We start from the raw sequence: 13,265 nt of genomic DNA, 5'->3' as shown, positions 1-13,265 counted from the left end.
AGTAATAAAACTAAATTTTTTAAAAAATTCTAGCTTCTAACATTTTACTTTTTTATAATTGTTTTTTCTGAGATTAAACTTAATGAGTTTAACTAGTTACTCTAAGAATATTATCCGTGTTTTTGAACCATCTGATCATATAATTTACTCAATATTAGGGATGTTTAAATGTCCAATCACAAGATAATTAATACTGTGTTAAATTTCTATCATCTTATGTCACTAGACTTTCCAAAATTAAATCCAGTTATAATTTTTTTTCCCCCCGAGATGGAGTCTCACTCTGTTGCCCAGGCTAGAGTGCAGTGGTGGGATCTCAGCTTACTGCAACCTGTGCCTTCCGGGTTCAAGGGATTCTCCTGCCTCAGCCTCCTGAATAGCTGAGATTACAGGCATGTGCCATCACACCTGGTTAATTTTTGTATTTTGAGTAGAAGCAAGGTTTCACCATGTTAGCCAGGCTGGTCTTGACTGTGACCTCAGGTGATCCACCTGCCTTGGCCTCTCAAAGTGCTGAGATTATAGGCATGAGCCATCATGCCTGGTCCCAGTTATAATGTAATATAAAGTGATTTTCTTGTTTTAAAATTTGTCAGTATTGAATTTAAATTTTATCTTCTCTTTCAGCTCCAGAAATCCTGAACTATGATCCCATTACCACAGCAACAGATATGTGGTAAGATTTTGTTAGTTACCTAAATACTTCTTTATGGAAAGTTGGGAAATGTATATTCTGAGATTCTTTGACTCCAAAAGTAAATAATAAGGCTTTCTTCAAAAGATTTTATTTGAATATCATTATTATGCTACAGGAAAATATTTACGTATCCATTCTTTTTAAATAATACTTAAGTTCTGAGCCAAAAGTATGGAAATAAATAGGAAAATCTCTCTCTGTGATGGAAACTCAGTTGAGTAAAAGAACAAAATAACTGCAGTACAGTGCTACGTGTTTTAGGATAAAGGTGAAATGCTTAATAAGCATAGAAGCAGCAGCAGACAGTCCATTGCTGGGCTCCACCTCATGAAGGGAGACATCTGATCTCAGTCTAAAAGAGTTGGCCAGGAGTGGTGATTTAACACCTGTAATCCCAGCACTTTGGGAGGCCAAGGCAGGCAGATCATCAGGTCAGGAGTTCGAGACCAGTCCGGCCAACATAGCAAAGCCCCATCTCTACTAAAAATATGAAAATTAGCCAGACGTGGTGGCGTGTATCTGTAATCCCAGCTACTCAGGAGGCTGAGGCAGGAGAATCAATTGAACTGGGGAGGCAGAGGTTGCAGTGAGCCGAGATCATGCTATTGTACTCCAGCCTGGGTGACCAAAAAAAAAAAAAAGCTAGAAGAAGGTATTTGTTAAGCAGAATAATGAGGTCAGGCCCACCCAAAAATGTACTTTTATGCAAGTACATCTCTGGGAAATTGTGAGTTTTTGTGGCTAGCAAAGAGAGAATATGATAGGGAATAGAATCAGAACTGATACTGGAACTTCAGTTGAGACCACAAAGGGGACTGACTCCACAGACCAGGTGGAAGGTTTAGACCTTTTCTGTGTTCTGTGGAACTGCTCATGCATTTGCCCAGGAAAAAAGATGATATGGCTAAATAAGTTGGTGAAACATGTAGTATATTGTCTTTTTCTGGCTCCTGGGCACCAGACTTGCCATTAACATATTTACAGATTTTAAAATGTTTACAGTGAAAAAATTTGCCTGCCCAGCTTTGTGCTTCGCCAAACTTGCAGCCTCTATTTGCGCAGAACCTCTCTTTACATCTCACAAGTCATTACTTTGCCATTGGAAACCATTTAGGAAATGCTGTAGCAGCTTTGTGTATTCCACAGCAGGTATCTGTGTGAAGGATAGATGGTAGCAATAATAATATTTATTGAATACATTGTATTTATATAACACGTGCATTCCCTTGTATTCTCTTTCTGTGAGGCACACTTTGAGATCATTATTTTAGTTTTGATAATATAGGAACTTTGAAAAGCAATGTAAGTCTGTAGTTTAACCGTACCAGTTTTGAGGAGAGGAGTATGTTGAATGTCGATTATACTTTATATAAATGTTTAAAAATTAATATACATTTTAAGTTCCCTTCCCTTGTTTTTCAGGAATATTGGTATAATCGCATATATGTTGTTAACTCACACATCACCGTTTGTGGGAGAAGATAATCAAGAAACATACCTCAATATTTCTCAAGTTAATGTTGATTATTCAGAAGAAACTTTTTCATCAGTTTCACAGCTGGCCACAGATTTTATTCAGAGCCTTTTAGTAAAAAATCCAGAGTAAGTAATAATTTGTTTAAATATGATTACAGATTTGTTTAAATACTATTACAAAATAAATAATATATGCCTATCAAGAAAAGTGTATTCTAAAATAGTATAAAATTACTAGAAGTATGCTCAAGTTCTAGGTAAAATGAAGAGAGAGGTGGTATGAGCAATCATTAACAAATACATAACTTCAGATACGAAATATACAATGGGATTTTGAAGTGAAGAAAAGATTTATTTCTCTCACAACCCACTACTAATCTCTGAAATTACCTAAAATAATCAGACATAGAAATTTACAGTACACATGGCTGGTTATAAGACTTTATTGTAAATGATTTATAGTTAAATAATTTTACTTACATAACAAGTATCATTTACTGATTGTGAAATCTTGAAGGATTGGATGCCCTTTGACAGCCTTACAAAAGAAGCGAGTCAGCTGGGCATGGTGGCTCATGCCTCTATTCCCAGCACTTTGGGAGGCCACAGTGGCCAGATTATGAGGTCAGGAGTTCGAGACCAGCCTGGCCAATATGGTGAAACCCCATCTCTACTAAAAATACAAAATGTTAGCTGGGCATGGTGGCGTGCGCCTATAGTTCCAGCTACTCAGGAGTCTGAGGCAGGAGAATTGCTTGAATCTGGAAGGCAGGTGTTGCAGTGAGCTGAAATCGCACCACTGCACTCCAGCCTGGGTGACAGAGTGAGACTCCATTGCAAAAAAAAAAAAAAAAAATTATTTGGAGGGCAGTTAAGCACCATCTTTCAAAATATAAAGACCCAGTAACTTTACTAGTAACTCATCCTATGAAAATAATTAGAGAAGCTCCCAAAAAACATTTTCTCAATATTCATTGCAGCATATTTATGATAGCAAAATGCTGGAAGCTTCAATGGCATCTGGTTAAATAAATTATGGTGTATCCATATGGAAGAGTACTAAATAATACAGCTGTTAATAAATATGTTAACTCTGTACTGATGTGAAAATGTGCTTGAAATGCATTATTGAGCTAGTGAAGAAAGCCAATTGCAGAAACGGAGTATGTGAAGCCGTCTGTGTGTGTGTGTATGTATATATGTGTGTGTATATGTTTGTGTGTATGTATATGCACATATATGTAGAAAAAATATCTGGAGGTGGGATGGGGGAATGAAAAAACAAAATAATTTTACTTTTTACCTTCATGAGAGATAATATGGTGTAATGCTTAAAAGCACAGACGCTAGAGTCAAAGTTCCACTTAACCATTTACAAGTTAGGAGATTTGGGATAAATTTCAAGCCTCCTGGTACCCTACTTTGCATATTTGTTAAATGAGGGGAATAATAGTACCCATTTCGTTAGTTTCTTGTGATTGTTGAATAAGTATTTGAAGCATATAGAATAGTCCCTGGCATATAACTAAGCATTCAGTAAAAGTTAGCTGCTATTATCATTATTATTCTCTTCTGTACTATTTGGATTTTATATTATGAGTATGTTTTATTTTCACAATAAGTAAAAAATATGTCTATAATCTATCCAACTGAAGACATTTTCAACTTGATTTTTAATTCTCAATTTTCCCTTTCTGCTTTCTTTCAAAGGAAAAGACCAACAGCAGAGATATGCCTTTCTCATTCTTGGCTACAGCAGTGGGACTTTGAAAACTTGTTTCACCCTGAAGAAACTTCCAGTTCCTCTCAAATTCAGGATCATTCTATAAGGTCCTCTGAAGACAAGACTTCTAAATCCTCCTGTAATGGAACCTGTGGTGATAGAGAAGACAAAGAGAATATCCCAGAGGATAGCAGCATGGTTTCCAAAAGATTTCGTTTCGATGACTCATTACCCAATCCCCATGAACTTGTTTCAGATTTGCTGTGTTAGCACTTTTTTCTTTGACTCATTTGGACTGAATTTGAAATTTTATGTCCACTCCAGTGAGATTATGGTTTGTAGCTTCATATATGACATGTTTATATTGTAAATGCACTTTTGCATAGAATAATTTAGGGAGTGTTTTAATGTTAAATTACTAGTTGCTAGCATGTTATGATTTCATATCCTGAGATAGCTCTGCAGATAAGAAAATATTTAAATATATGACAAAAAGTAAAATTGTACATGTATGTGAGTTTACATGTTAATGAAATAAGTTCAAATGAACTTATCACAATGTTTTGCATATCAACAAAAAAAGTGGCTTGAGTTTTATTATGGTTGGTATAAACTGAACACAAGACATTGGACTTTAAGGGGTTCTCTCTCTAAGGTGACTCTTATACCATGCCTTATCAACATAATTTGTTTAGGAAAGCAGTATGAAGTTTAAGCCAAAGTAATTTCTACTTTATAGATGCTCAAGAGACATTTTACAGTTGAAAATGTTTTTCAATTACAAATATTTTGAAACTGCATAAGATTTTGATTCTCTATGGTCTGTTATATGAGAGAGATCCTTTAACCAGAGCAAAGAGGTAGTTAGAAACCTGATCAGGGATATTCTTTACAAGTTGGAGCAGAGAAAAGAGTAACATGGCTTCATTTTAACGCAAATGTCTTTTTCCTCCTCCCAGCCTACTTGAGATCTGATAAGGTCTGGATGGAGATATTTGGTATGCAAGTGTAGAGTTTTTTAATCCTCCAGAATTTCTAGGTAGAAGATACTTAGGTAAAGTTAAATATTCTCTATTTTTAGGCAAACATATTTATTAATTGAATATAGAAGAAAATGTTGACACACTCAGACAGCTTACTGAATTTTAGATGTCTTCTGTATCTTAGAATACAAGTCAGTCATTCAGAGTTCTAAAAGTATGCTTAAAAAATTACAGCACCGGTAGGTCTATTAACACAGTGCCCGAGTCAGCAGTAGCAAGACTGATGTGATCATAAAACATGACATTAGGCTCGTCTGAAGTTCTTGTGTGAAATTCCTAGTGAGTGAGGAGGCTCAGCTTAAAGCCATCTGCAGAGTGGCCCCTCATTGTGGTCTTTTGCTGGGACAAATGCAAGAAAGAGACTAGGGAGAGCAAAATGTTTGCTTATGGCTAGAGACTATATCCAGCCCTAATGATGGGGAAACTTAGTCCTTTTTGGGTAATCTTTTATGAATTTTCACCTGATGACTGTTATATTGGTCTGTTATCATGTTAACTGTGATCTCATGACCGTGTTGCTGTATCAAAAGAAATATTTTGACAAACAGCAACAACAACGTGGTGTTCCCCCTTTAGACCTTTAACTTCTCAAAATTTTGGTAAGTTTCCAAATTCTTTAATAATAACTTAAAACTGTTTTGAATAACTGTCAGGTCACTTTATTTGACCACATGGTGAATTTCTTTAACATCTTTGGCATTTGTTAAGGAAAAGTTTTTTCTACTTGTGTATGTGTGCACATGTGTGTATGTATAGGTGTATGTATATATCTATAGATAGATACAATACATTCTTTAGGCAGTTGTCAAGATTCTTTGCTGTGGTATATTGTGCTCAACTCAGGTACCAAAGGAGTTTTGTTTGTTGTTGTTGTTGTTGTTGTTGTTTTTGAGATGGAGTTTCGCTCTGTCGCTCAGGTTGGAGTGCAGTGGCATGATCTCAGCTCACGGCAACCTCCGCCTCCCAGGTTTGAGCAATTCTCCTGTCTCAGCCTCCTGAGTAGCTGGGATTACAGGCACATGCCACCATGCCCAGCTATTTTTGTATTTTTAGTAGAGATGGGGTTTCACCATGTTGTCCAGGCTGGTTACAAACTCCTGACTTCAAGTGATCCACCCACCTCGGTCTCCCAATGTGCTGGGATTACAGGCGTGAGCCAGCGCGCCCGCCCAGGAGCTCTCTTCTTATGACATATAAATTATGACATTTATATTCTTTATACGACTTTATATTCTCTTCTTATGACATTTAAATTCTTTAAGTAGTTTGTTGGTCCAACAAACCAGACATCGTATAATCTAAATTGAGCCCTTGTATATCTAAAACTGATGAGTTGTTTCTAAATTGTTGATTGTCCATTTACTTGCCTTTGGTATTAAGATAATGCAAGTAAAGCTTAGTAAGTCATTGGATAATGAGGAAATGATTATGTTTCTGAAGACCATATTGTATTTTTAATTTTTAGAGGAATTATGCCATCCCCCCAAAAATCAAGAAATATTTGAATTTTAAATTATAAGCTCATTTGTAAAAAGACACTTTATACCAACTTTCTCTTTCTCTGAAAATCTTAAAATAGTTTACATCTACCTTTAATTAGTAGAATACAGAGTTGTAAATTTCCATGCCTTTTTTCCTAATATTAAGTTTTATAGTAGAAAAGCAACTAGTGGTTGCACAAAGAATATAAAAATCCAGTGTTTTTACAAAGGTGTGAATTTAAATAATTTTATTGATTGAAATATGAAAATAAACCAATCATTTAAGAGTTTTTTAGCAAATGATTCAGTTCTTACTCTTTTTCTCCCAAGATTGAAAAGCATAATGTATTTCTCTGAAGTAGGAATCTAGAGAGCCCCTATGAGTGGACAGATGTCAGTAACACTTGAACACATGCAAAGATAAGTGTTATATTGTGATATTTTAAAGTTTAATTTGCTTTTTGGGTAGGATCCCTAAATAGATAGAATTTTTAAATAGATGATATATACATGGCAATTACAATTGTCATTTTAATTATTTTCCCTACAGTAAAAAACCTAGCTCTGAGCAGTGAAATTGTAATGGCACTTTAAAGGAAGTAAGCCGTTAACTGTTCTCTAGTCCAGCAATCCCCAACCTTTTTGGCACTAGGGACAGGTTTTGTGGAAGACAATTTTTCCACAGGACTGGGGGGATAGGGGGATGGTTTCAAGATGATTAAAGTGCATTACATTTATCATTAGATTCTTGTAAGGAGCATGCAACCTAGATCCCTTGCATGTGCGGTTCACAATATGATTCGAGCTCCTTTGAGAATCTAATGCCGTGGCTAATCTAACAGGAAGCTGAGCTCAGGCGGTAATGCTTGGCACTGCCCCCCCGCCCCCCACTTTCTGTGCAGGCCAATCATGGCCTGGGGGTTGGGGACCCCTGCTCTAGTCAGTAATGAGATAAGGTACTTGTGCCAGAATATAAATCAACACATTGCTTCCTTTATTAAAGACGTCTTGTTATTTTTAAAAAGTCAACTGAGCCAGTATGATTAGTGATGTAATTGATTTTCATTCTGGCACAAGCCTCTTTCATTCTGGACAGCTCACAAATAGTTAATGGGTCATGCTTTGAATAGCCTTCCTCTAAGCAACATTTATAAATATTGATATTTTATAACTGTTTACATTTCTTCTGTTTATTTTTTAATTTTCAGTTTGATATCTTGTCCTTATTCATTGTTGTATAAACAACTGTACTTTAATTTCAAGTAGTAGTAAAATTATTTGACTTCAATTTGTGGGGATTATTATCAATTTATAATTTTATAAAAGTAGTTTAAAGAATAATTGTAAATTTTACATAAATTACAACTTCCCTGCCATGGTTTATTAAATAATAATATTGCTTGAGGCATGTAGACAGACATTATTATGAGTATTCCAGTAAGAAAACTACATCAACTTGATCATTCTGGCTAAAAATTAAAAAGCACTTTTTTATATCTGTGGTTGTCATTTATTTCAAAGCATTTCTAAATCTGTTGTTCTTGAAAGTATGTCTGGATGTTGTATCCTTTGACATAGGTCATCTATGAACCCTCTTTGTGTCTAATAAACATATCTGTAAAGGCATGTAAATCTGAAAACAATTATTCACTGGTATCAAGGAATAATTTTTAGAAAATGTCAATGAATGAATTTAACTGTACTACATGTTGCACTACAGTGCACTACATGTTACACAAAACATGAATGAGGGATTCTTCAAGATATTTATAATCTGGTTGTAGACTAAGGAACAGTCAGTTCTCATTATTCATGGTAGTTATGTTCTATAAGTTTCCCACACTTTAGTTACTAATCATTGCTCCTTGGGGAAATACAGAGTTAGGTTCCTGCAAGGCTCTGTTCATAGCATTTTAAACAATTGATCAATACATAATTTTGTGTATTTCTATTTAATCGTACTTCATTTAATATATATTGTTGGTTCATTAACATTGAACTAACAGGCAATAGCACTGTAATTCATGCCTGAATGAAGCTTACCTAATGTGTTTTTGAGGGAGAAGGAAAGGAAAAATGATTGGAAAAATTCAGACTGCAGAAGCAGCCTGCCTGAAAAGTCACACAGCAATAGGCAAAAAATAAAACAACCTTAGGAAAAACTCAGGCTGCCCATGGACAGGTAAGAAGATCAGGCTGTAAAACACAGATAAGCAACTCGGGCACAGAAGGAGGGGGTGAGTCTCCTGGGTAACACCAAACTTCGCACTCATACAGTGGGCCCCAGTAAAAACAGTGGGCCTTAATAAGCGCACTCCTTTCCTTTAGGCACACTAAGATAGGGAAGCCAGAAGTGGATGTTGGTGGGAGATGTCTGCAGCTGCAAGAAAATGTCTGGGAACACAGGAAACTCTCCCTCCCAAATAAGTGACACAAAGCAGCACACAGTAACAGATTAAGAGTCTGCCTAAGTGATCAAGGAATTGGGTAAAGGTTGATAGAAACTGCTCTATGCAGATAGCACACCTGGTCCCAACGAAAGCTTCAGGCCCTAGGAAGATAAGATGCCCCCTTCCTCACTAGCCCATGTATAAAAACCGTGACATTTTTACTGGAAACCCGCTGGGGACCCCTCTCTGACAGCTGTTCTTTCCTTTTGCCTATTAAACTCTTGCTCCAGTTTCTGTGTGGGTTTGTCTGCAACCTCAATTTCCTTGGCCATGAGACCAAGAACCTTGGTATTTACCCCAGATAATGAGGCTGCTGCTTTTTGGGGGCTCACCCAGGCTTTGAAAGTGAATTCATCAGGAGGGTAAGGTAGCAGACTCTCTACTTTCACTTCCGAGGCTTCTCATCCTCAGTTTTTATTCTCTCAAAGAACTATCAAAAAACGAGGCATCTGTCTGCTGATTAATGAGCCACAAGGGCTAGCTGCTGGTCTTAAAGACTCAAATGTGAGGCTTGCAGGGGAGGACTTGTCCATCCCCAGTGCCCTCAGGGTGCTGGGAATGTTGGCTCTGTCCAAACCAGTTTTCTGTCACAGAGAACTTTGCTGTTGCACAGGGCTGGAAGAGGTCCTGGAGCAACTGAGAATTTCTGACCATGGTTACTCCTGGACTGACCCCAGCCTTCGATTGCCCAACCAGGTGTTGGCCATAGGATCACCAAGCTTTCCTATGTAAACCTTAGTTTTCTCCTTTCCTTTCCACAGTCACTGTGTCTCTTATGCTCTCTCTGTATGCATTGCTGCAGGGGTTTTTACATCCTGGGGAAGTAACTCAATTAGGCAAGTTTAGCAAGCACCTTAGCAACCAGGAATGCAGGTCAAAGAATTGCTGTTTTTGTGACTTTCTACAGACAGGAGGACTTCATAATCTACATCTCAAAGACTACTTAACTCCTAATGACAGCACTTCCTGGGGTTGGGTAGGAGGTCACACGCCGCCAGTGAACATCTCTCTTTCCATCCAGGCTGTTTCCTTTCCCACATGAGGAACTAATACTGCCCAGTCAGACTGGATAGCCCCTCTATGAGACAAATTAACTTTCTCCTGCTAGGAGGTATGCTATGGGAACAACTTGCCACATGTCAGACTTCACTCTCTATCCTTTGTTTAGAGGGCATATGGAGGCAAAGTTACTGCCTGGTATTTCGAGGCTTACATAGCCACCTAGTGGAATGAGAATCCTCTCCCTGGGTGACCTGTATGCTCTTTGCCAAACGCCTCTAGTTTTCCAGTTCTTCTCTTTTTCACATCTGCTAGAGACCAAACGTTATGCCCCCTCTGCAAGCAGGAGATCTCTGCTTTCAGGAGTGAGGAGAAAAATGTCCTCCAAAACCAAATTTTAGTCTCAATACTCTCCATTAACAGGAAGGCCACAATTGACCCTTATGTTCTCTTGAGACACCTATTCTGCCTACAACTAGAATGGCATCTAAATAGAAAGGGGATTTTATGTCTGGAAGTTAACTAGAACCACCACCTAAGAATAAATTCTCTAGTCCGGTCCATAATAGCAGAGTATAAAGCTCAGTCCAGTACACTCCCTCCATTAAAAGGCCTTGCTCAAATGCAACTGTTACATAATCTCTCCCAAGACGCATCCATCAAGGAGCCACACAGGTCACACAAGTCTGGGAGATCAAAGGACAATCACCAGGCAGGGGACTAAGGCTATATGGGTATGTGTGACTATCCCCATTATTTAGCTCCTCTGGGACCATGGTTTGAGGATCATACCTGCAACCACTGGGTGGCACACACAGTGCTGGGACCCAGTGACCAAGGAGGGAGAACAGTCAGGGGGACGCTCCCACTGTCTTCCCCTCTACCTTGGGTCATACCAAAAAGAACAAGGAGACTGAGGAATGCCTCTTCTCTTTGAGAAGACTCTAGAAAATGTCTCTTTTCTAGGATGGGTAGCAAGCTATCTTCAGCCTGCACTCCTCTGTAGTGCATTTTGAACTCCTTTGACCCCAAAACTCATTTTCTTTCACCCAAGGGCATCCCCTTCTTACCATCTCAAGAATGAACAGACCCAGTCAGCCAAATGAAGCCTTGACTTTAATCTTATTCAACAATTAGATCTTTTCTGTAAACAGAAGGGCAAATGCTCCAAGGTCCCCTATGTACAGGCTTTCTCTGCCCTGCGAGACAACCCAGACCTTTGCAAGTATTGCACAATTGACTCAGCCCTCTTAGCAATCATATCAGGCAAGTCTGTGGAGAGTAGTTCCCCTAAGTCAGAAGAGCAGGTTTTAGAGGAACCATTGGAGGTGGCTTCTAAGTGCCCCAGTCCTTCCAGTTTCCCTTATCCAGGGACCCCTCCAATTGTGCCATCAGCTCCTCTAGCTCCACCATCTCTGAAACTCCCCATTGCCCCAGTTTCACCCTACCCCTACAAGAAATGCCAGATGGAAGGGGTACCACTAGGATACAAGCTCCCTTCTCATTACAGGACCTTAGGGAAATAAAGGGACACTTGGGCAGCTTGGGCAGATTTTCTGATGACCCTGATAAGTATACAGAGGCTTTCCAAACTTTAACCCAAGTGTTTAATCTAACATAGAGAGAGATGCTGTGCTACCTTTAAGCCAAACTCTGTCACAGAAAAGCATTATAGGCAGCAAAAACATTCAGAGATAAACAGCATATCTCCCATAGCCGGTCTAAAGTTCTTTTTTTTTTTTTTTTCTGACCAAGTCTCACTCTGTCGCCCAGGCTGGAGTGCAGTGGTACCATCTTGGCTCACTGCAACCTCCACTACCCAGGTTCAAGCAATTCTCCTGCCTCAGCCTCCCGAGTAGCCAGGATTACAGATGTGTGTCACCACGTCCAGCTAGTTTTTTGTATTTTTAGTAGAGATGAGGTTTCACCATGTTGGCCAGGCTGGCAGTCTAAAATTCTTGAAAGGAAAATGTCTAAAGAGAGACAGGATCCCCATTCTCAATAGAAAGAGTGCCCCTTTAAAAACCGTAAATGGAGCCCTAGTGATCCCACAAACGAATGGCTAAGAAAACACTTTCTAATGTGCATTTTAAAAGGCTTGCAAAGAACCAGAGCAAAACCTCTTAATTACTCTAAACTGTCCTTGTTGAACCAGAAACCAGATGAGAGCCCCTCTGCCTTTTTGGAAAGGCTGAGAGAAACTTTAATAAAATATACCTCCCTGTCTCTCAATTCCATAAGAAACAAGTTCATTACTTAGGTAGCCCCTGATATCAAAAGAAAGTTGCTGAAACAGTCTCTGTCTAAAGATCTTCCTAGTTTTTCTCACCCTGAAGTTAAAACTTTGCAGTGTGTAAATGCCATTCTCCTCTGTGCCCCAATCAAAGAAGTCTCAGAAAGGCCCTGAGGCTCTCTTCTATTTATTTATTTATTTATTTATTTATTTATTTATTGAGACAGAGTCTCGCTCTGTCGCCCCGCTGGAGTGCAGTGGCCGGATCTCAGCTCACTGCAAGCTCCGCCTCCCGGGTTTACGCCATTCTCCTGCCTCAGCCTCCCGAGTAGCTGGGATTACAGGCGCCTGCCACCTCGCCCAGCTAGTTTTTTGTATTTTTTAGTAGAGACAGGGTTTCACCGTGTTGGCCAGGATGGTCTCGATCTCCTGACCTTGTGATCCACCCGTCTCGGCCTCCCAAAGTGCTCGGATTACAGGCTTGAGCCACCGCGCCCGGCCAAGGCTCTCTTCAATTTCTTAGAGAGGGAGTATAGGGTCTCAAAATCTAAAGCTTAGTTCTGTCAAACTTCAGTAAAGTACCTAGGTTTAATCTTATCAGAAGGAACCAGAGCACCAGATGAGGGAAGGATTAAGCCCATTTCCTTTAATAGTTAAGGGGGGTTATTCATCATTACTGAATTTTGCAGTCTGTGAGTACCTGGGTACAGGGAAATGGCTCACCCTTTATACCACCTCATAAGAGAAACTCAAACAGTTAAAACTTGCCCCACCCCCTTTGGAAACCTGAGGCTCAAAAAAGCCTTTAACTAGCTAAAGCAATCCTTACTTAAAACACTAGCCCTCAGTCTTCCCATAGGGAAAGCATTCAGTCTCCAGGTATTAAAAAGGAAGGAAATGGCCCTGGAAGTTTTAACTAAGGCTTGATGTCCAGCTCAACAGCCAGTGGGTTACTGAAGCAAGGAACCTACCTTGGCGGCTAAAGGATTGTCAGCCTGCCTCCAAGCAGTTACAGTGGTGGCTTTGCTGGTGCCAGAGGCCACTAGGTTAACCATAGGGAATACTATAACTGTTTAACCCCCCACAATATAGCAGCACTGCTGTCCTCTAAGGAAGGGCTCTGGGTAACAGACAATTGCCCACTTATGTATCAATCCTTGCTG

General features: G+C 39.1%; 1 protein-coding gene across 1 annotated transcript in view; it reads left to right on the top strand.

Annotated features, from left to right (window-relative positions):
* The window catches only part of STK17B (serine/threonine kinase 17b), a 37,360-nt gene extending 29,444 nt beyond the window's left edge, over nucleotides 1-7,916 (top strand). The window contains exons 6-8 of the mRNA XM_007965714.3: nucleotides 628-676; nucleotides 2,120-2,299; nucleotides 3,884-7,916. Of these exons, the coding sequence (XP_007963905.1) occupies nucleotides 628-676; nucleotides 2,120-2,299; nucleotides 3,884-4,166 (512 nt within the window). The 3' untranslated portion in view covers nucleotides 4,167-7,916. The remainder of the gene's footprint in view (nucleotides 1-627; nucleotides 677-2,119; nucleotides 2,300-3,883) is intronic.
* Nucleotides 7,917-13,265: the final 5,349 nt, after the last annotated feature.

The sequence above is a fragment of the Chlorocebus sabaeus genome, chromosome 10 (genome assembly GCF_047675955.1).
Source record: "Chlorocebus sabaeus isolate Y175 chromosome 10, mChlSab1.0.hap1, whole genome shotgun sequence".
Lineage (NCBI taxonomy): Eukaryota > Metazoa > Chordata > Mammalia > Primates > Cercopithecidae > Chlorocebus > Chlorocebus sabaeus.
This window is presented reverse-complemented; position numbering and strand designations above follow the sequence as displayed.